Below are 23295 nucleotides of genomic sequence, written 5' to 3' on the forward strand. Positions count from 1 at the left end.
CACACACAGGACATGTGTCCTCACACACAGGACATGTGTCACACCCACACACAGGACATGTGTCCTCACACGCAGGACGTGTCACACCCACACACAGGACATGTGTCCTCACACACAGGAGATGTGTCACTCACACCCACACACAGGACGTGTGTCCTCACACACAAGACATGTGTCACACCCACACACAGAACGTGTGTCCTCACACCCACACACAGGACATGTGTCCTCACACACACACACAGGACATGTGTCCTCACATACAGGACATGTGTCACACCCACACACAGGACATATGTCCTCACACACAGGACATGTGTCACTCACACCCATCCACAGGACATGTGTCACTCACACCCACACACAGGACATGTGTCCTCACTCACACACAGGACATGTGTCCTTTCACACAGGACATGTGTCACTCATACCCACACAGAGGACATGTGTCCTCACTGACACACAGGACATGCATCACTTCCACACACAGGACATGTGTCTTCACACCCACACATAGGACTTGTGTCCTCATACCTGTACACAGGACATGTCACACTCACAGGGCATGTGCCACTCACACCCACACAGAGTACATGTGTCACACCCACACACAGGACACATGTCACTCACACCCACACACAGGACATGTGTCCTCACACCCACACAGAACACATGTCACACCCACACACAGGACATGTGTTACACCCACACACAGGGCATGTGTCCTCACACCCACACACAGGACTTGTGTCACATCCACACACAGGATGTGTGTCACTCACACTTACACACGCTCCCATTCATGGCTGCAGCTCCATCCTCACATCTAGCCCAGAACTTCCTTCTCTTTCCCTCTTCAGCATAAGAGCTGCCCTGTAGGGTGGTGTGTGGGGAGCCCCGTGATGCCTTAGAGTCCCCAGGCATCTCCGGGCTAGATGCCCCATCCAGGGGTTGTGCAGGTGCTGAGGGCAGTGGCCTTACCACCCGCCCATGCCTCCCCGGTGCTCGGGGCAGAGACCTACCCTGGATTCTGTGGTTACCATCTCAGATGCAGGCCTGGAGACTGCTCGGTGTCCTCAACAGAAGGGGCAGGAGTCCCTGATCCTCAGCTCCATCCCCGTTCCCTGGAGGGCTCTGCTGGTGCGTGGTGAGGGGACGTGGGCCTGCCCTCTAGTGCAGGGGGAGCACAGGCCATGAGGCACAGAGGTGGTGCCAGTCACCAGTGTCCGGAGTGATCCTTAGTGGCAGCCAGAGTTCCTCCTTCTGGAAGGTCCTGGGTGCACTGCCCCTACTCCAGCGATCATCTTTGGAGAGCTGGGGTGGTGGGCGAGGAAGGATAGGAAGGCTTGAGCCGCCTGGTGGTCACCCCAACTTCCCATAAGATGGCTGGGTTGTTCAAGGGACAGGAAGAAAAGTTGCCAAGGGCTCTGGCCAAGCGGCAGCTCCAGAGAAGTGGCTCAAAGTCTTCACCTGCAGGAACTGAGCCCCTGGAGGGGAATCCAGTCCCCTTTCCACAGTTAACCTGATTCCAGAAATGAGCTCCAGCCACTGCAAGAGGTGTTTGCTTGTGGTTCAGTTCAATGTGAGAAAATGGGGGTTGTTAAAGAGGCTGCAGACATGGACATGCCGCCATGCACTCCCCAAACCTGCCATCCTGTGCCGGAGGCACCCCGGATGCCTCTAAGGGCCCTCCCAACCTTTGGTCTAGGAATTTGAGGTAGACCTGCCCAATTTCACCCCAAAGCAGACGCCTGGGAAGCTGGGCAGCCGGCAAATGGCCACGGTCCTCACTGCCAGTTCCCATTCTTTGAATGAGGGAGAGGTGTGGCCTTTGACGGCTTTGGAGGCCGGGCTGCTGCAGGTGGCTGTGCATCGTCAGGTGGCTGTGCATTGTCAACACATGCTGCAGTGGGGAGGGGATGTGGACGGCATGGGGACGTCTACCAGAAGCACCTGCTCGGTTTGGAGCGCTGCTTTGTGCAAAATCTTTGTTTTAGGGCCTCCTGGTGTTTTTCCGCCCCTTGGGAGGGAGCAATGCCTTGTGCAGCCCTCCTCCTCCATCCCCTTGTGCCCTCCCTTTCCCCAAGGAGCATCCACAGGTCCCTCTCACACCCGGCTGGCCTGGCCATGTGGTGGTTTGTTCTTTCATTCACTCCTTCATCAACAAGCTTGCCAGCGCACCTGCGTGTCGGAGCTGGGTGGGTGACGGTGATCAAGATGGAGTTCAGGGCTGCTCTCAGGGAGCCCGGGGCCTGGCAGGGGAAGTGAGTTGTCACCGCAACTGAATGCCTAATCATGGTTGAGAGGCACTAAAGGGGGCAAGAGCAGGGCGCTGTGGGCCCTGATTTGGAGACGGGGCTTAGGGAGCCTCCCTGTGGAAGTGACATTTGGGGAAAAGAAGAGTTGTCCATGCAGAGAGCAGCTTGTTCATGGGAGAACCCCAAGCAGGGAGAGCTGAGTCTGGGGGGAGGCCAGGAGTTGGACGGGGGTCGGATAGGGAGGATCTGGGGACCGCAGGTTTTGTGCCGAGCCAATGGAAAGCAAGTGAAAGGTTTTGCAACCGGGGAACCAAGATCTGAGTTGTGTTCTAAAAAGTCACTATGGCAGTGGGGTAGAGAATGGAAACTGAGTGAGCAGGAGAAGCTGGGGCCAGCTAAGAGGTGTCTGCGGAGGGCAGGAGATGACAGTGGCCTAGGTGTCGTGGTGGAGACGAGGTGGAGAGACGTGGGTGTGTTCAAGGTACCCTGAGGGTGGACCCAACTGGACTGGCTTTGAACGGGATGCGGGTGAATGATCCAGTGTGTACGGTGCTATCTCCCAGAGCCCTGGTCTGAGCCGCTAGGTGAGCTGCTGGAAGGATTCGCTGTGTGCTCATCCGAGTGACTGGCCCAGGGTTCAGGGAGTATCTTGTGGCCGTGCTCTTCCAGCCTGGGACAGACGCTAATCACTGCTCTCCGTGTCTTCTTTCTAGTCCAGGATGGAGACCAATGATTAATGTCTGTCCTGGATACTGAAGAGGGCAGCGGCTGCCCCGGGCCTGGTGTCCTGCTGGGTGCACATGTGGTAGGGTCCGTGTGCGCCCCTTTCGCCGGCAGTGTCAGCTCTGCCTGCCTTGAGAGACGGTGTCTTCAGCCGGGGCAGCGGGGACTCTGGTTATGGCTGGGATTTTCAGAAGCACACTCCTTTTCCCCTTTGTTTCAGATTTAGGCAGATGCTTCCTGGGAGAGCAGGGAGGGAGGGAAGGGTGTGGAGTTTAGAGGAGGGACACAGGGTGGTGGGCATGGGCTCCAGGAGAGGGGCCCTGAGAACAGGAGGGTGGGGCCCAGCCGGTGGGAAACAGGGTGGGAGGGGGAATCAGTGAGTGGCTGCTTTTCCTCGGGCTCAGAGATCCGGGCAGGTCCTGCCTTCCATCCTTCAGCAGAGCCCGGGGAGGGCAGCGTCCTGGGGTAGACTCCGGGCCAGCACCTGCTCCCCACCCAAGGGTGACTGGTCTTGGCTGTTTGGGGCTGGAGGCCTTCAGGACAAGGAAAACCGAAACCTTCGTGGTGGGAACTAAACACAGCTGGTTTGCTCTTGCAGCTGCATGTGTCAGCAGGCTTCAGGCCTCCGCACCTGGGACACGGATGTTTCCTGTTGCTGGGCCCCAGGCTGGTCCCCTGTCCCTGGGGAATTTCCTGGGCTGCTTCCAGGCTCATGGCAACTTCCATCCGGCTTCCCTGCAGCCCCCCGGCCCCCACCCTGTGGAGTTCGGACACATCCTCCGGCTGCACGTGTTTGGCTGGAGGGAAGAGGCTGGTGGGGCCTGGATGTGGTCAGATGCGCGTGAGGGCCCAGGCGGGGAGGGGATGCCCCCATGCCCGGGGCAGCGGTGGTGGCCGTGATTGCAGGAGGCGTGGGAGGAAGAAGCTTTCACAGGGACCCGTGTTTCTCTGTGCCAGCCCAGACCCAGGCCCGGTCCTCCTGATCCCAAGTCCAGGTTTGGGTGCTGGCCTTGGGCACATCTGTAAATGGGACGGCCACACAGGCCCTGAAGCCCGAGCCAGTCACGGCTCACTCTGTGGTCCAGGCCAGGTAATGAAGTCTCTAAGCCTCGGTTTCCCCACCGGGCATAGCCCCTGGTCCAGGGCTGCCTAGATGATGAGAGGCTGGCTGTCCTTCCGCTCAGCTGACCCGGCCTGTGCCTGGGAATCCTGGGAGCCCTGGTCCAGCCACCACAGGGCCCACCTGGCTAGAGCTTCCCTCCCGACTCCTGGCAGGGGTGCCATGAGTGACACACAAACTCACTGAGCCCACAGGTCGCACAGGCTCTGGGTGGGGCAGGGGGTCCCAGGTCACTGCCCTGACCATGCAGTCACCCAGCGAGCACCCCTCAGGGGTGAGCCACCTTGGCTCTGCCCTCCCGAGTAGTAACGTGCAGGGTAGGGGTTGCCTGGTGAAGGAACTTGGTACTGGAGTCCCCAGGGGGCACCTGGTCCAGCCTGGAGGGCATCTGCTGTGGAGGGGGCAGCGAGGCAGTGTGGGGCTGCCAGTAACGGGGCTGCCAGTAACAGGGCTGCCAGTAACGGGGCTGCCTGCCAAGCCGCATGGCACCCCCCTCTCTCCAGAGCCCCCGCCTAGCCTCTCAGGTCCAGCTGTGGCCTCCTCCACCCTCACACCCTGGCCTTGCTTTCCCCAGGGAGCCCCAGGGCAGTTGCTGTCAACACTTGGCTCCCCACCTGCCAGGACCTTACCTCGTCCCCTCCCTGGGGTCCGACTGGCCTAGGCCGGGGCCACCCCTCCCTGGGAATGGGGCCAACCTAGTAGGTTCTACCATCAGGGTCTTGAGGGGGGTCCTCAGCCGGCCCTTGTAGCTGTGCAGTGCTGACCACTGGGCAGCCCACCCCTCCCCACTGCACCCCACTTTCCCTCCTCCCACCCCTCCCCAGCCCCCACTCCCTGCGCACCTTCCCCAGGAAATGTCCTTGGCTCCTCCCCATCTAGGTGAAGTGAGTTAGGGCTTTAGTGCACTCTAGAGGGGTTCCGCCTAACCCCAACTGCAATCAGCCGTGGCTGGGGGTTGGGGGACACTGCAGCCACCATTGGTGGCTGGGCAATGTGTGACCCAGGATAGAGAGAACAGGGCTGGGGACCTGGCAGGCTGGGTGGGCTGCCTGCCCGAGAGACCCTGAGGCCTCACCTCCCTCTGCTTCGCCCATCCTTGTCCCTCTCACTGATTTTCTCCTTCCCTCCGCAGCTGAATGCAGTGCCGGCTTCTGTTTTCACGGCGGCCCTTGTGCGCCAGGCTCAGCCCAGCCGTGTCACTGTCCCTCCGGCTTCCAGGGACCCCGCTGTCAGTATGGTGAGTGGAGCCCCTGTGGCACCAAGGTGCTGGTCATGGCCAGCCTGTGGGCGGGGGCAGAGATGTGTCAGCCACTGGCTGTCCCCAGCACAGCTGTGTAGGGCACACCTTGAGTGAACGGGCATTCTTCTGAGGATGTTCTGCAATCCCTCCACCAGTTCCCTGCAGCCCCTCTGAGGGTGTTGAGGGGAAGGGTGACCCGAGAGAGCCCCCTCAGTGGATGGTGCTGAAGCATATCGTCTCGGCGCCCACCACGCCAGCCCTGTTGTTTATAAAAGGGGACGCTGGCCCCCTAGAAAGGCAGAGGGCGGCCAGGTCCCAGGGTCTCCAGCTGTGCTGCCACCTTGCCGAACTGTGGTTGTCCTCAGTGTTAAAAGATGGGGGACACCCCGGAGTCCTAGCCGAGGCGACTGGTTGAGTAACCGCAGCACAGCCTGGACAGGATTCCCTCACAGGCCCCAAAGACCAGGTTGAAGCAGAGCTGGCAGTGGGGAGATGCTTGCAGGGAGTGGGGATGGGCTGAAAGCAAGCCATCGGGGTGACGGGATTTCTGGGAAGAAAAGTGCATGCCAATGCGGGGAAAAGCGGCAAAGCCTTGTCCCGATTCCTCTGGGCCACGGCAAGCGGGAGTCTTCCCTTCCTCTGTGGCTTCCTGCTCTGTCCCGGGTTTCTTCAGCCTAGCCTCACGCAGCCTGAGCCACAGCTGTCCCAATGGTATGAAACACTCCCGGTGGCCCTGGGGCTTTGGGACTGCTTGTGTGGTGGCCACTGGGGCTCCATGCCAGGCAGATGCCAGGGCAGAGTGAGAGATATGCTCCGGCACCCAGGCAGACAGCAGGGGGAGACTCGAGGAAATCAGAGGAATCAGGAGGTCCCCACGTTTGTGAAGGGCACCCCTGCCCACTCCACGTTCCGCTGGGGGCCGGGCTGAGGAGGGGTTCTCAAGAGGTGCTGGGTCTCCCCAGAGTTCCGAGCTGGGTGCCAGCAGCCTGGGGCATTGGTCATTGTTGGAAAGGTGGACGGTTGGCGCTGGAGGGTTTATTGAATATCCTGTTAGCTGGGACGGCCCCTGCCGTGTCACCGCGAGTGCCTGCTGCTTCCTGGATGCTGGGCGGCTGGGAGGGCTGCTGCCCTGGCCGTGGACTGAGATCCGGCTGTCTCGTGTGGACGAAAGGGCCCCCCCGGGTCCCCTGCCCTGTCACTGCCCTGCCACATCCAGGCTGCAGGGGTGACCCGTCCCAGCTCCGAGGGCAGATGGGGCTCCACACAGGATGGAGTGGGCTCCGACTGTCACGTTTGGCCTCTTGGGAACTGGAATGATGGCCACAGGTAGGAGTTGAGAAACGCCCCGAGGGCCTTTCCGTCTCATTTGTCTAACCTTTTGGCGATGTGCGCCGCTTCATTTCGGTTTCACACGGAAATACCAGGGCTGACTGGGCTGACTGGGGAGGTTTCCGGGACAGGGCTGTGGCTCACTGGTCAGCCAAGCAGAGCCTCCTGTGGTCTCTGTTCCTAGGGGAGGGCAAGGAGGAGGTGGCCTTGGGGGGTGGCCTTTCCTGGCCGTGTCCTCTGGGAGGGGATGGAGGACACCTGACCTGCCCCCTCAGGGCTGGCCTCCTGCCCACCGTCAGTCCCCTCCTCCCACCTCATCTTTGTCAGGAGCCTGCTCGGAGCCCCCTGCTCCATGAGACCCTGACATGCGGCCCCCGGGGCACCAGCAGGCACAGGGTTTGTAGGAGGCTCACTGGGGGCTGCACACCCTGTGGGGGAACTCGGCGTCTCGTGGGGGCAGGGTGCACTCAGGTGCCCTGTGCCCCACCAGTCTCTTGGCTCTGACTTCTGCGTCACAGACCCTCACGGCGCCTGGGCTCCAGGTTCAGCCTTCAGAGCAGCAGCCCCGTGCCCCGGCCACCGTGGGAATGCACCGCAGAGCAGGGAGGCTGGAGGCCGGGAGCTCCCTCCTGGCTCCAAGCCACTCTCTCCCTGTGTCACCTCATCAACTCCACACTTCATTTGCTTCCTAAAAGAGGAAACCAAGGTTGGGGAGACCCGGCAGCTGCTGGTGCTCAGCTCGCAAGTGGCCTAGCTGGGGCTGGAGCCAGGTGTATCTGAGGGAGCGCCGTGTACTCCCTTCTGGCCATGCTGCCACCTGCTGCAGGGACAAGCCTTGGTCCTGGGGGAGCCGCTGAGATTTGCTTTGGAGAAGAGGGGAGCAGGGTCCCTACCTGTGGCTGGCTTGTGGCCCTTGGGTAGTGGGCCTCCTGGGAGAGTAGCCAGTTAGGGCAGATGTGGCCGTCACAGGGGCAGTTGACAAGCTGGCTGCCTGGCCTCCTCCCTGGTCACTCTCTCTCGGAAGAAGGGGAGGGTGTGGAGGCTGGGTGTGCAAAGCCGAGGGTACAGGGCTGAATTATGCGGGTCGAACTGTGTAGGGTGAAGCGTGCGGGGCTGAATGATGCAGGCCTGGGCATTCAGGATGGAGTGCGTAGAGCTGGGTGTGCAGGGCCAGGCCTGCAGGGTTGCATTGTACAGGGCCAGGTGTGCAGGGGTGGAATGTGCAGGGCTGGGCATGCAGGGTGGAGTGTGCAGGGCTGAGTGTGTAGGCCGGGTTTGCAGGGCCAGGTGTGCAGGACCAGGCGTGAGGGGGTGCTGCCTGCAGGTGTAGCCCCTGTGCTTAGCGCTCCCACCTAGACCTCTCACCATCACCTTCCTGTCCCTCCTCCACTCTGGGTCTGGACACTGCAGACCTGGAGCTCAAACACAGTTGGGAATATTTAACTAACCCCCCAATTATAATTGATTCCAGTTTTGAAAACAAAAGCCATATTTTCTGGTTCCCCCAAATTATTTCATTTGAACAACAGAGTCGGGGAGGGAGCAGGAACTCTGGGCGGCTACGGAGGGCAGTGGTGGGAAGGAGCCCTCCTGCTCCCCACAGCCCCAGCTCTCCCTCCTTGGCCCAGACAGGGTCAAGTCTCGGGTGTGCAGCAGACGGGTGCTTTGCAGCAGTTTCCCCGAGGCCCTGAGAGCCCTTCCACAGAAGCAGCGGGAGCTGTGGGAGCACAAAGCGGGCCTGTCTGCCCCGAAGGTGGAGGGCCTGGCCTGGGGCAGGGCCTGCAGTGAAATCTTCCCCGGCCCAGTGCAGGCCTTGGTGCAGTCAGAGTCAGGGCCAGCCGCTCATTTTGTCCAGGGCTGGCTTTGGTATTTCCCAGGCCTGTGCCTGTGTGACCGCTCCACCTCTTGGACCCCGGTCCCCCTTCTGTTCAGCGGGGAGGAGATTTGGCAATGTTTTTTGCAGGTTGCGTGAGTCCACATAGGTGAGGCCCAGAGTGGGCCTGGCAGAAGGGTCGGGAAGCGGGGGTCGTGGCAGGGACAACCATTGTGATGGCTCAGGTGCAGACTTTGTCCCCAGCTGGTCTGGTTTGGCTGTGTCCCCACCCAAGTCTCACCTTGTATCTCCCGTAATTCCCACGTGTCGTGGGAGGAACCCCGTGGGAGGTGGTTGAATCATGCGGGCAGGCCTTTCCCGTGCTGTTTTTGTGAGAGTGAGTAAGTCTCATGAGATCCGATGGTTTTGTAAGGGGGAGTTTCCCCGCACAAGCTCTCTCCCTCGGCCTGCTGCCATCCATGCAAGACGTGACTTACTCCTCCTTGACTTCTGCCGTGATTGTGAGGCCTCCCCAGCCACATGGAGCTGTGCGTCCATTGAACCTCTTTCTTTTGTAAACGGCCCAGTCTTGGGCGTGTCTTTACCAGCGGTTGGAAAACGGACTCATACCCTGGCTCTTGGGTTAACTAGACACTGAGCACCCAGCTGCCATGTGGAGTCTCCCGGAGTGGTCCAGGGTTCGGAAGACCCCCCAGGACTGCCAGGATCCTTGCCCTGTGGGTCTGCAAAGGAGGGAGGGAGACTCTAAAGACCCCCTCCCCTGTCCCTGGGAGGGCTTTGGGGTCCCATCGGAGCATCAGTTTCATCAGACCAACCAGGAACAATCTTCACAGCCAAAAACCTGGCCTCGTCCTGCCTTTGCACCCGGGTCCCACCGGTGTGTGCTGCTCTGGCAAGCGTGGGTGGACGCCCCCACCCCTTCCCTAACACCCACTGGTGACCTGGGCTTGGCACAGAATCTGTGATGAAAAGACCAGCAAGAAAAAGTTGCTGAGGACAAATGACCTCCTAATAGATGTCTTTTGTACCACACAAGGTGACAGAAATCTCTACAAATCTACTAATCGCTTGATCTGGTCTCAGCTGACCTCGTGGGACAAGGGCAGGCTCTGAGAAATGAGGCCTGGGTCACCTCTAGGTACTTTCTTGGTTCAAGAACCTTTGGCTCAGGCCAGGCGTGGTGGCTCACACCTGTAATCCCAGTACTTTGGGAGGCTGAGGCAGGCGTATCACTTGAGTCCAGGAGTTCAAGGCCAGCCTGAGCAACATGGTGAAACCCGTCTCTACCAAAATACAAAAATTAGCCAGGCGTGGTGGTGGGCGCCTCTAATCCCAGCTACTCAGGAGGCTGAGGCAGGAGGATTGATTGAACCTGGAAGGTGGAGATCGCAGTGAGCCAAGATTGCACCCGATCGTACCACTGGACTCCAGCCTAGGCAACAGAGCGAGACCCTGTCTCGATCAATCCATCCATCAATCAGTCAATGCCTTTGGCTCTGATTCCCTTCTGGGCCTCAGTTTCCCCCATCAAAGGGGCAGGTCAGACGGGTCTCTGGCACCACCACACTAGAGTGTTGCCACCCCCACTCCTGGGTCCAGGTGAGTGCTCAGGGTTCCAGCGATGCCCAGCAGAGGCTTGGCTGCCTCAGGGACTTCCTGGAGGAGGCGGACCTGTGGGCTGGGGAAGGGTTGGGGGGTGCAATTTGTTCTGGACAAGTTTCCAGACGGGAGAGAGACAGGAGCTGAGGAGCATAGTGGAGGAGAAAGTCATTTTGGCCCTGAGGTACAGGGTAGGGAACGAGGGACGCATCAGCCAAGCTTCTAGAGGGTCCTCGGCCTCTCTCGGTGAGATGGAGCCAGGCGTTGCTGGGGGCTGGCTGGCAGGTGAGGCTCCCAGGTACCTGCTGTGTGCCTGCCAAGCCGGGAGAGACGTCAGTGGTCCTGCCTGGAGCCTCAGCATCCAGGCCCACTCTGAGTCCTGCTCCTTTGAAGGAACCTCAGTTTCCCTGCCTTGGACAGGAGGCCCTCAGTGGGGGCTTCTCGGGTGTGGGCTGGAGGTGGCTCTGGCAGCTGGTGGGGTCCTGAGGCTATTCCAGGAAGCAGAGCCCTGGAGAAGCTGGGGTGGCCCGGGCTGGGTGGGGTCCTGAGCCTGTTTAGCCCTTGGCGTTGGCTCAGGGCGACTTTCTAAACTGGGATCATTGATTAATGAGGAGAAAGCAGCCGTCCCCGCAGCCCTTCAATGCTGCCCACTGTCTGAGGGCGGGAGTCTGACCCCTCGCCCGAGCTCCAGACACCACCCAGGGCTGCTCTTGGCGACCAGCCACGGCCAGGCCTGGGAGATGCCGCTGCTGGCCTCGGACTCTGCGCCCCAGGGAGTGGTGGGAGGGGGGGAAGGGGCTCCTGGAAGGGTGGGCTCTGGGGCAGGCATGTTCTTTTCACGGCCTCTCTCCATGTTGTGCACGGCCTGGCTGGAGCTGGGGCTGGGGCTGGGGCTGGGGCAGTCTCTGGTCGTGCTCCCTGCCATGGGACCCTGTCCAGAGGCCTGCAGCCTGCAGCAGCCCCAGCCTGGGCTGATTCCTGGGGAGGCATCTCGTCTTTGTCCTGTGGATGTGGCCTTGGGTTAACTTGACCCTGGTCCTGGGCTGTGGTTCCAGGCTCCCTGCAGTTTCCCATGCTTACCTTTAGGTGCGGCCAGGCAGAAGGTTTCCATCTGGGCCTGGAGCTGGCTTAGGCAGGAGGCCACCCTGGGGGAGGCTTTTTGTGTCTGGTGTGAGAAATGATCCTAGCATGCCCTGGGAGGACTAGGGGTTACCTGGCGGGGGGATCCAGCACACCCGGAGGACCCAGCAAACCTGGGGGAACCCAGCACAGCAGGGAGGACCCAGCACAGCTGAGGAGAACCCAGCCCACACAGGAGGACCCAGCATACCAGGGAGGACCTAGCACACCTGAGGGAACCCAGCCCACCAGGGAGGACCCAGCACACCCAAGGAGAACTCAGCATGCTTGGGAGAACGCAGCACACCCAGGAAGGACCCAGCACACACAGGAAGGACCCAGCACACACAGGAGGACCCAGCACACCCAGGAAGGATCCAGCCCACCAGGGAGGACCCAGCACACCCAAGGAGAACTCAGCATACTTGGGAGAACGCAGCACACCCAGGAAGGACCCAGCACACCTGTGAGGACCCAGCACACTGAGGAGGACCCAGCACACCAAGGAGAACCCAGTATACCCGGGAGGACCCAGCACACCAGGGAGGACCCAGCACACCCAGGCAGGGACCAAGAGAAGGGTCAGCCAGGCTTCTAGAGGGTCCTTGGCCTCCCTTGGCAAGATAGAGCCTGCCCAGGGCTGGCTGGCAGGTGCTCCCAGTACCTGCTGTGTGCCTGACAATCTGGGAAGGAAGGACCCAGCACACCCAGGAGGACCCAGCACACCCAGGAGGACCCAGCACACCTGGAAAGCACTCAGGACACCCAGAAGGACCCAGCACACCTGGCAGGACTCAGCACACCCAGGAGGACCCAGCACACCTGAGGAGAACTCAGGACACCCAGGAAGGACCCAGCACACCTAGGAAGGACCAGCACACCTGGCAGGACTCAGCACACCAGGAAGGACCAAGCACACCCAGGAGGACCCAGCACACCCAGGAGAACCCAGCACACCTAGCAGGACCCAGCACACCTGGCAGGACTCAGCACACCTGGCAGGACCCAGCACACCTGGCAGGACTCAGCACACCCAGCAGGACCCAGCACACCAGGAAGGAGCCAGCACACCCAGGAGGACCCAGCACACCAGGAAGGACCCAGCACACCCAGGAAGGACCAGCATACCAGGAAACGACCCAGCATAGGCAGGAAGGACCCAGCACACTTTGGGGGAGGATCCAGCACCCTTGGGGCAGACCCAGCGTGTCTGGGGAGACCCCCTCACCCAGGAACCTTGCTCCCTGGCCTTTGGGGCAGGGAGGACCCAGCATCCTTGGAGAGAACCCAGCCTGTCTGGGGGGACCTCCTCAGCCAGGAACCTTGCTCTCTGGTCTTAGGGGCAGGCTGGCCTTGGTCTCGGTGTTTTCCTGCTCTCTGTGCTCAGGAGTGGGAGTCCTCTGAGAGCAAGACCAGGCTTCTGGCTTCCATGGTGGGGTCGTGTCCTTTGAGCACCGGACACCGGACCGCTGGGCCGGGAGATGCCTCACTGATGCCCGCCCTGCCTGCCCTGCCTGTGGCTGCCCTGGGTTCCAGGCTTGGAGGAGCACTCTGGTTTCTGGGCCATCAGCAAACCCAGCCGCCGGCCATGGCGGTCCTCTCTCTGTGGGATAGCCCAGGGCCGCCCCTGGTCCCCCAGACCCTCTCTCTGTGTCCTGCTCCCCAGGCTGATGGATGCCTGTGCCCACAGTTAATGGGGTCCCTGGAGGCCCCCGAGGAATATGGAGGTGTCGACCATGAAGACAAGCCGGTGCTGAGCCGGCTGAGTGGGAGGCAGGGCTGTGGTGTGTGTGTCCCCGTGTGTCACAGCCTCCCTGGGGCCCTGTCCCTGGGGATTGGTGGAGGGCGGAGACTGGGTGGCCCTGGGGATGGCTGGAGGGAGGGCTGAGCCTCTGCCGTGTGAATGGGGGGATGACTAGCCTCCTGGGCAGGCTCGGTGCCTGGTACCAGGCTGGGCGGTGGAGGGGGCAGGATAAGCTACTGCCAGGCCAGTTGTGGGCTTCACACACTGCAGGCAGTGAGGGCCTGGCGCAGGGGCAGCCTCCTGTCCTCTCATTCCCAGGCCCGCATGGTCTTTCTTGGAGGTGAGGTTGGTGGTGCAGGGGTCGTCCGCTGGGCAGGGCTGGAGCAGGTGCGCCCCGGTGGGTAGACAGAGTACCTGGCACCTGGGCCGGAAGATGCCTCCTTGACTCTCGCCCTGTCTGGCCGCTCTCAGGTCCCAGGCTTTAAGGAGCTCTGCCTAGTTTCTGGGTAATCAGAAAACCCCATGACCAGCGGCCCGCCTGGATATCCTTTCCCTGTGGCCTCCTGCTTTTCCACACCCCTTTAACTGCACTGAGCCCCTGGAAATCCCGAGTCCCGCTTCCCTGTGAGAGCCAGTGCCTGCCGGGCTGCCCCTTCTGCCTGCATGGGGTTGAGTGGGTGGGGCAGGTGCCTGACTTTGGCTTCTCTGGCCTCAGTCCCTGTGTGACAGTTGGCTGGTACAGGTGTGGCCCCTCCAGGACCATCTTGCTATGCTCAGGCCGGGCCACCTCCTGGACAGGACAGCTGGGGAGACTGAGACCGCCTGCAGAATCCAGCCTGTCTTTCAAAGGGCTGACTCTGGGCAGGGGATTCCTGTTTGCCCAGTGAACTGTTTAATTACCAGGTTTGCTCTTCCCACCCCCTGCCACCCACAAAAGGGCCTCTGTCTTTATCCTGGGATAACGCTATCGTCCCTGGCCTTGGCTCTGTGCAAAATGGGACTGAGTGGCCTCTCCCAGGCTGGTTTCACAGACAGGGTGGTCTTTTAATGTCATAATTACAGCAGGAGACATTAAGAGGCAGACCCTCCCAGGCACTGCAGGGCAGGGGGCTCTGTGGGCTCCCCCCACTGCTCCTGTGCTGCCTGGTGAGTAGGCACCTCAAGTCTCCCTGCCTATAGCACGGACGGCTGTCCAGACAGCTGCTGAGCCCAGTGGCAGGCCACTCTGACACTGTTCAGAGGATGATCAGACCTCTTGGCTCCCTGTGCCTGCCGCAGACTGGAGACCCTGTGGCCCCCCGGTCTCCTGGGTGGTCTTCTTGGACAGCTCTTCCCACCAGCTGGGTGCATCAGGGACCTTCAGCCTCCGGGATCCTTTGAGTCCCCTGCTCCCTGCCTCAGCCATCCTGTCCCATCCAGATCCCCTGGACTTCAGGGCAGCACTGGGGCTGGCCGCAGCATCTGGGTGTGGGGCTGTGCCTGTTCCATTTCACAGATGGGGATACTGAGCCCCTGGCAGTTCTTGAGTTGCTTGGAGTCAGTGATGGACTTGGTATTGGCCTTTGCCCCTTGACCACCTGTCCAGGGCAAGGCTTAGGTCCTTTGGGGGCCCCGGCTGAGGGGCAGCTGGGTGGTGTCTGGGCACTGGTGTGGCCTGGGTGCCCTGCGCTGGATCCCAGAGACTGTCCCTGCCTCTTTGGGTCCTGCATCTTTGAAGGAGCTTCTGTTTCCCCCACTTGAACAGGAGGCTGGTGTTGGGGGTGTCTCGGGGTGGGCTGCAGGTGGCTTTGGCGGATGGAGTTGCCTGCAGGAGCTCCCTCCCGGAGTGTCTGGGGCTGTGGGTTGTGCCCTGGCCTCTGGCAGACCCATACCGGGCAGCTGCCAGCTGAGTGAAGCCAGGCTGTGCCCACTCACCTGGAAGCTGGGTGCCCAGCCTGACAGCTCTCATGGGCCACACTGAGGGTTTGGCATGTTCTCTTCTGGGTGGAGAGGCTGGGCCAAGCTGCGTGGAGCTGGGGTGCAGACCTACACCCTGTGAATACGCTCTGCAGGCCCTTGCGGGCTCAGGCTGTATTTGGCTGGTGGAGGCAGCAGACGGGCAAACCCCACCCACAGGGCTTCTGTGAAGTGCAGAGGACACAGGTGTCCCCTGCGGTGCTCACGGCCCATCCTGCTGATGTGGAGAAACCCACCGTCAGGAGGGGCTGAAGGGCTGGCTGGCAAGATCACAGGGTACTGGCTGGCATCCAGGGCAGGGCATGGGGGCAACAGAGGTGGCTCGAAGAGGCCAGGCAGGAGACGGCGTGTGGGTGTCCTTGCATTTGGGGGCTCTCAGCCTGAGCGCTGGGGAGAGCTGCTTGGGGTGCAGGTGATGGGTCCCCGTCCTGAAGAAAGTGGTTGCGTGCTGGGATTCCTGAGGAGCCTGCCGGGCTGAGCTGCTGCCTGAGCCTTACTGTCCTGCTGTAGCCAAAGGGGTGGCCTCCCTGGGCCCCATGGGGGGTGTAGGACCACCACTGAAGTCCTCATGCCCCTGCCATGTTCCTGGAGGCCGGAGCCCTCAGGGGCCTTGGTTTTTCCCCAAGCACAGAGTGGGTGCACTGAGGGCTGAGGCCCCGTGTGTCTATGACACGTTCATGGCAGGTCCTGCACACTGTAACCCATCATCACTCCAGGAATCTCTGGGAGCCTCTGCACCCCAGGCCTGGCTGCGGTAGACATGTTGACGAGTCACATTGCAGCCTGTGGCTGAGCTGCGGAGGAGACTGGGTGCAAATTCCTGGGCAGTTCCTGCAGGCGATCCTGCACGGGCCTCTCAGGCGTTTTTGGGGCGGGTTCTGCCTCCTCACCAGCTGGGCCCCGTGGCTGGGCCTGTCCCACAGCCTGGCAGTGCCTGTGAGACCCTTGGGAATGAAGGGTCCAGGGTGGTGGGCAGCAGCCTAGGGGAGCCCAAGGCTGGTTTCTGGGCTCCTGGCAGGTCTCAGCCTCCTAAGGGAGGAAAGAGGGGAGGGGCTCTTACATCGAGGTCCTGCCATGAAGGTGTCATAGAAACACAGGCCTGTCCTGCCTGCACCAGGTCCCGGAGGGCAGGTCGGTGGAGGGCTGTCTCCTTCGAGGTCCCTGCAGCCTCCCAGCCTGCAGGGTGACGCTGTGTCGCAGGTGCTCGTAAGGACCAAGGGCCCATGGTGTGATGGCCAAGGAGCTGGGCCAGGCTGGCCGTGTCCCCGGCAACCGGGACCTGTGGTCAGAGCCTCCCCCTGCAGGGCTGCGCAGTGCTGGCTGGCAGGTGGCTTGTCCTGGGAGAGCCTCGGAGGGGCCATGTCCATGCTGGGGGTGCAGGAGGGGTCCCTGCCACACGCAGTCCACGTGCAGTCAATAAACACGCAGGGTCCGCAGGCCCTGCCTGACATCTGGCAGTGCCAGTCCACTGAGAGCCCCGCTTTGGGGAGCTATGCCTGAGACAGGGGCCTTTGTGGGGAGGGGAGGGTCCCAGGAGAGGCGAGGAGGCAGAGCCTAGGCCTCCTGGAGCTGTGGCCTCAGGGGCAGGTCTGGGCTAGGTGAGCCCTGGCGGGTAGGAAGGGATTGGAAGCATGTCCAGGCTCTGCCCGTGTCCACTGCATCCCTGGGAGGGTCCGGGACTCCGTCTCGCCCTGTGTCCTGGCTCCTGCTCACATCTTTGTCTCTAGCACTCTGGCAGGGCAGGTGCGGCATTGCCCATCTGCCAGCACCGTGTGACCAGGGCTGGGGCCCTTCTGGCCACCACGGGGCAGCAGCAGGCCCCAAGTGCCCCTGCCGCTGGGGTGTGGGGCCCTGGTGGGTTTGGGCGCTACACCTGGCCAGGACGGCATTGCTGTGTCTCAGTTTCCTCCCTGGGAATCCAGGTGTGGTAGTGAGGGCCGCTGTAAGGGGCCGTGGTGAGACTCAGACGGGCACTCCACAGGACATGCTCGGTCTATCACCCGGTTGTTTTTGAGGCTGGAGGAGAGAGACGCCACTGCCTCCTGAGTCTGGGTGAGCTCTGGGGGCCACTGCTTTGCAGCACCGAGGACCCAGCCAGCCCAGGTGTCTCCTGGGAGCCCTGCAAAGCCCCCCTAGGGCGTGCCCTCGTGTGCCTGGGCAGCTGACCTGGGCTCTGTGACTTCTGCAGCCCCAGCCATTTCCAGCTGTTTGATGGGGTGCTGGGGGGCTCATAGCATGGAGTGTTTTGGGGGAAGGACCCCGGGGTCCCTCTGATGGGCCGAGCAGCTGGTCTTGGGGTCTGCTTGTGACGCTGCCCAGACACAGGTGGGGCTTGCTGGCCCTGCGGGGCTCCTTCCAGCAAGGGAACACCCAGGTCTTCCACAGCAGCCTGTGAGCAGCTCGGTTCTTGGCCTGGCCACCAAAGTGGGTCCCAGGTTGGCCGGTGTCCTGTGCCCACCCTGCCTGAGCGCTGGCGGCCCAGTGCCAACCCTGTTCAGGGAGGCAGATGCCAGGACCTCTGCTGATTGCCCGTTTTCAAGATTCCTGGGGCGGTGCCCATGCCCCCCTTCCCACGGAGTAATGAATGAGGCTCTGCAAGCGAGGGGCTGTGTGCTTCTGGAATCTGTTCTCTGACTTGGCTGCCCCAGGCATTCCAGAGCAGGGCCTGGCCCTCTGGCCCGGTCAAGCTGGGGGCCTGGGCAGCATCACTCAGGCCAGGCTGGCCAAGAACAGGACAGTGACTGCAGGAGAAGGAGGTGTCTGAGGTGCTGACAGCCTCCTAAAGTCTCGAGCCAGTGCTGGCCTCGGGAGTCTGCTACCCAGGTCAGCCTCACAGGCCAATGTCTTCTCTGCTGGGAGCGTCGGGGGAGGTCACCCACTGTGGTGGGATCAGGGCTGTATGAACCTGCAGGGTAGTGGTCCACGGCAGGTCCTACAGCGGCTGACCCTGTGGTCTCAGGGAGGAGGAGGCTGGATCCCCACTGCACCCCACGGGGTCCCTGTGCTGCTGGGTGTCAGGGTCCACAGTGCCTGCCCTGGATGGAATGCCGAGTGTGGCTGGAGCAGAGTTGGAAGGCACCCAGACGTCCACACACACTGCTGTTCTTGGTGACGTGGCCACCTCCACTTGGGGGTCCTCTGCCCTCCTGGGAAACTGCGGTGTGCTTTGGCATACACAGGCCCCTGAACCCCTGGGGCAGGGAAGCCTGGACAGCCCCGTGCCACTCTGTTTAACTGGGCAATTCAGGAGGTTCCTGGACACCGGGCACCCTGGTGCTGTGCCGCAAGTCCCACCATGGGGACCGTCCAGGGCCAGGCCAGGCAGCCCCACACGAAGCATCCTTCTCCCAAGCCAGGCACTGATAGGCTCCTGGTCCTGTTCCCTGGACCCCTCCTGGAAGGGGCCTTCGGCAGAGGAGGAGTCCCCACCTCCCTTCTCGCCATGTGGGCAGGGCGGGGCGCTGGCACCCCCTGGTGGCCATGAGAGGCCAGAGCAGGCGCAGGGACCCTGGGGGTTTAAGGTCCAGCTTGGAGGAACTTGGTGAAGTCCGGGGCAGAGGGAGGTCTGAGGATGGGCTCTGCACGTGCGTTTTCTCACCCACTGCCATTGCCATCTCAGTGCCATGTCTGATAAACAAAGAGGTGCCTGGGGACGCCCAACTGCCCAAGCCTCGGGGACACAGTGGGAGAGAGGATGAGACCCAGGCAGGGGGTTCCAGGGCAAGAAGGGGGTACCTAGGGGGCTTCATTCATGTGTCCATCGCTGGACCCCACTGCGTGCCAGGCCCGTGCTGGGAACCCACCAGCCAGTCCGGCAAAACCCCTGCCCTCCTGGGCCCGTGTCCCGGTGCCGGGATGGAATTGGAAGGAAAGGTGGTAGTTCAGCCGTGGTGCCTGCCGTGGAGAATGTCAGGATACGGGGCCTTGGCCGGAGTGGGGCCGTGGTAGTGAGGATGTCGGGGCCTCACAGGAGGGGAGGTCTGTCTGTGTGAGGACCCGGGCGGGCCTGGATGGGGGTGCAGGGGGCCCATTCCCGGGTCCTGACGAGCCTGGTGCAGGGTGGGTTTGTCCGGCGAGACCCTCACCCCTGTTGCATGGCTGAGGGTTTTAAGGGAGTGGGGGCCAGTCCCCTGCCTTGGGGAGCTCCCTCTGGCCGTTGGAGGTCGAGGAAGGCGGCCCAGTGAGGAGGTTGTGCGGCCACCAGGGGAGATGGTGGTTTGTGTCAGGGCTGGGCTGGTGGCCAGGGCAACCTTAGACCAGCACAGTGGGGAGAGGAGGCTGGAGCTGGGCACAGGAGAGCGGAGGGAGGGGAAGCTTGGGCTCCAGTAGGTGTGAGGGAGCGAACAGGAGTGTTAGGGTCACCCCGGCCAGACTGTTCCCCCTCCCTTCCCATGGGTCTTACACTGCAGTCCTTTGTGACCTCTGCACGGCTCCCCCAGGGCTAAAGACAACCCCCCTTCACTGACCCCTTCAGTAACTGTTTGTCCAGGCGGTTACAAGATGAGGTTAACATCCGTTCACCTCGTACAACAAAGCTGGCAAAAAAAAGTCTCTAGGATGTGGTCAAAACACCTGCACCCCCAGCTCAGCTCCCCAACCCTGACCCAGTTCCTCGCCCTGTAAAGCCCGGCCGTAGTCTGTAAGTGGAGCTGCCTCCTCTGCTTTTGCCAGGAGGTAGCCTGGCAGGATTTACAATAAATCAGCTTGCCCGAACGTGGGTCTGCTGGCCTCTTTCCTTACTCGACTGTCCTTCCAATTATCCCTTACAACACGCAGTTGCTGTTTGTGCCTTTGCCCAGGAGGGGCTGGCCTGGCAGGACAAGTGCCCTCAGGTCGCAGGGTTTTGCCATGGCCTTGGGAAGTGGCGGGTTCTGGCCTTTCAGGTCACCTGGCAGGTCAGACTTCCCTCCCCAGATGCGCAGACACCACATGGCCTGTGCCTCCCACAGTCGGGGTGTCTGTGCCAGCCTCTCCGTCTCAGTGTTCCCATCTGTAGAATGGGAGCAGGACTTGCTGGCTGCAGGGCCTCCTTAATTCAAACAACATCAGCCTCGTCTCTCTTTCTTGGGGATGTCTGGGGAGCTGGAGGGGGACTCTTTGCAGAAAAACATAGAACTGACGCCAAACCCAGCTCATGAGTGACGGATTCCTCACTGCATGTCCCGTCAGCAAAGTGCATTCCTCCAAAATGTCTGCTGGCCTTTCCCGGGTGCCAGGCATGATTGGGGGCTGGCCAAACCCTGGCGGCTGAGCGGGCATGGCCCGTTTTCAGGGACCTACAGTCCAGTGGGGAGGCAGACACCCCCTGCCCAAGCTATGACTCCAGGTACAAAGAGGGGACAGACCTGTAGCTGGGGCATGGCCTGGTCCTCGGACAGGGCAGGTGCTCTGGGTAGCGGGAGGCTCTGTCCACCAAGCCCAGACATCTGGGGTGCTGTAGGTGCCAGGCATGGGGCTTGACTCTGGGGCCTGCAGTGCCCAGCCTCATGGCCATACGTGAGTGACAGGGAGACAGGCTTGGATCCTGGGAAACGATGGTCTTCATGAAGGTTTGGGCAGGTGGGACAGGCCACCCACAAGGTGCAGGTGCGACGCGTGTGACTCACTGTGAGGGGCCGGTGCTAGGCTTGCACATAGGTGGTAGGGGGCAGGGCTGCTCAATAGAGCAGGCAGCCTCCAGGGAGGGACCCTTACTGGACCAAGAAGGGGCGTGGGCAGCACCAGCAAGGGGATGGCAGCAGTTCAGGACGGGGGCTGCCTCAGTGGGCAGGGAGATGCCTCAAAGCCTTCTCCAGCCATGGCCTGGGGGCTCCTGAGGACAGCCCACCATCCTTCCTGGGGGTGGGTGCACAGAGGGGCTGGCCCCGCAAGGTCCTCACCTCCACTGTCACCAAGGTCCTGTCCGGAGCTGGCCCAGAGGAGGTGTTGCTGCCCGGCCTCGAGTGCTGGACAGGGTGGTCTGGTTGAGGGGCTGCTCTGTAGGTGCTTGACCAACAGAGGCTCAAGCCTGTCCAACCCTTTGTTTCAGACAGGAGAGATGTGAGGGTTCGGCTGGTCCAGCCTGGTGATGGCTCTCCGACCTGGGGGTTCCCAGCGAGACTCCAGCCCACCCCTGCAGGGGTCTGAGCTCTGCTTAAGGAAATAATAGAAAAGTGCTGAGCCCCGGATTCTGATTCTTCCTGCTCTGCACTCAGAGGCTGAGCCAGAGGTGCTGGGAGTGTCACAGCCTGTGTCCAGACTGAGGGGGACACTGAGGGGGACGCCTGGGGCCGGGCCCTCGAAGCCTCTGGGTTCTTCCTGTGGGTATTAACTATGTGAGGGTTTGGGGGTCTGGGTGGACCCCATGTGAGTCAGAAATCAGTGCCCTTGGGGGAGAGACAAAAACAGAGAGGGAGACACAAAGAGAGACAGAGAGACACAAAGACCTCAGAGACACAGAGAAACAGATATTGAGAGACAGCGAGAGACAGAGACACAGTGAGAGACCGGGATGAAAAGAGACAAAGAGAAAAAGACAAAGAGATACAGAGAGACAGAAAGAGATAGAGACAGAGAAAAAGAGACAAATACACAGAGAAATAGAGACACACAGAAAGGACAGAGAGACCCAGAGGCAGAGACAGACATTGAGAGAGACACAAAGACAGAGACACGGAAATAGAGCGTGTCTGAGAGACACACAGAGGAGAGGGCGGGGAGCCTGCCTGGCTCGCCCACACCAGCCCCCTACCCCTACCCCTTACCTCTGCTTTGGGGCAGCCGCTAGACATGGCGCTGGCCTCCCACCAGCACTGCCAAAGAATGAAACGTCCCGGGAACTCAGCCGTGGAGGGGAGTGAAGACCTGGATCTTTGGGGGAACCAAGGAATGTTCTTGGCTTCCTTCCCAGCCTTTGACATTTTGTCTCGTTTTCTGGGAAACAAAGGGGAAAGAAAAGCCCCCTCCCACGTTTTGGAGGCTGGTTTGTAGAAACAGGACAAACCTGGTAACTTCAGAGTAAGCAGAGAAACTGTCGGAAGTCAGGAGGGCGAAGTCAGACGGGGCTGGCAGGACTGGCTTCCCTGCTGTGTGCCCCCCTCACCCTACCCGCCACCCCACCCCGTGTTTCCTGTTGCTGCTTCTGCGTTTCTGGAAGAGGCAGGTTTCCTAGGGCACACCCGGGGTGTGGGCAGGAACAGTCTTTGTCATCAGCCGCACCTGACTTTGAATCCAGACCCTGGCTCCTGGGCCTCCCACAAGCTCCCCCGGGCCTGTGACTCCGTCCCTGCGGGGTGCATGGTCCCCAGCCATCCAGGCCGGGAGTCTGCAGAAACGGCCTCTCCACCAGCAGTGACGGTGGGGGCGCTGGGACCTGGGCTGATGGCAGGAGGTGATGGGGTCCTTCTGGTCCTGCGGGGTGACCCCACTTCTGGAAACAGTGTTACTGACTTCTTCACCCTGGGGTCCTGCATGGGAACCTTCAGGGCCTCCCGTTGCCAACTTGCTGGCCCTTCCAGATGGCTGAGTCCCTCTCCAGCTCGGGTCCCCTGGGGGCTCCTGGCTGGACAGGAGGCTCTGGGTCCCCCGTAGCCCTTGCTCCTCAGTTGAGTGTGAGGCGCCCTCCCTTGCCCATTCCCTGGAGCCCAGCTCAAAGCCTGCATCTCCCCCTTTCATCAGCCTCAGGCCTGCGTGCAGCCTCCGCTCGACCTGCCGCGCCGTCTCGCCTTGGAAAGGCCGTCTCTCCCGCCAGCGGGTCCTTTCCCCTCGTAGCATCTCCTGCCAGAGACCAGGGCAGACTTGGGGGAGAACCTTCCGCTTCATGTGACCCAGAGACTCCTGTGTGCCTGGCTCTGGGAGTACAGAAGGGCCTAGAGCTGACCATGCCCTCCGAAGCCCCTGGGGCACTAGCTGGATGTGTGCCAGAGGGTAGTAGAGGCCCCTGGGGGTAGAGCCCAGCACCCCCTTCCTGTAGAGACCTGGGGGAACAGCCCAGCAACCCCCTTGCGGCCAACCCCTGAGGCTGTTCCTGGCTGCTCCGGTGGCTGCCAGAGGGGACTGCCGGGTGACCCTGGAAATCCAGAGTGGGTGGGGCCTGTCTGACCGTTTCTAGGCGACCCACTCTTGGTTTCCAGGGTTGCCCTGGAAACCACAGATGGGGAGGGGTTGATGGCACCCAGCCTCCCCCAAGCCTGGGAAGGAACCTCGGACCCCAGAGCCTTTCCCTGCCTACGGGGCTTTCCTCTTGGAGAACAGGGGAGCCTCTCAGCCCCTCAGTGCAAATTGCTAAGTGAGGACAGCAGTCTAAGGCCACACACTGCTGGGAAAGGCCACGGCGCGGAGACAGCAGAGATGAGGGGGTGCCAGGGATGGGGAAGGAGGGAGGAAGGGGTGAAT

The 23295-nt window shown here is 61.5% G+C and overlaps 1 protein-coding gene across 1 annotated transcript in view; it reads left to right on the top strand.

Moving 5' to 3' along the window:
• LOC111544593 (multiple epidermal growth factor-like domains protein 6) overlaps nt 1–23295 on the top strand; it is a 131922-nt gene that overhangs the window by 24834 nt on the left and 83793 nt on the right. Inside the window, exon 4 of the mRNA XM_031936258.1 lies at nt 5234–5338. Within this exon, the coding sequence (XP_031792118.1) occupies nt 5234–5338 (105 nt within the window). The remainder of the gene's footprint in view (nt 1–5233; nt 5339–23295) is intronic.

This window comes from Piliocolobus tephrosceles, chromosome 1 (genome assembly GCF_002776525.5).
Source record: "Piliocolobus tephrosceles isolate RC106 chromosome 1, ASM277652v3, whole genome shotgun sequence".
In the NCBI taxonomy this organism is placed as follows: domain Eukaryota; kingdom Metazoa; phylum Chordata; class Mammalia; order Primates; family Cercopithecidae; genus Piliocolobus; species Piliocolobus tephrosceles.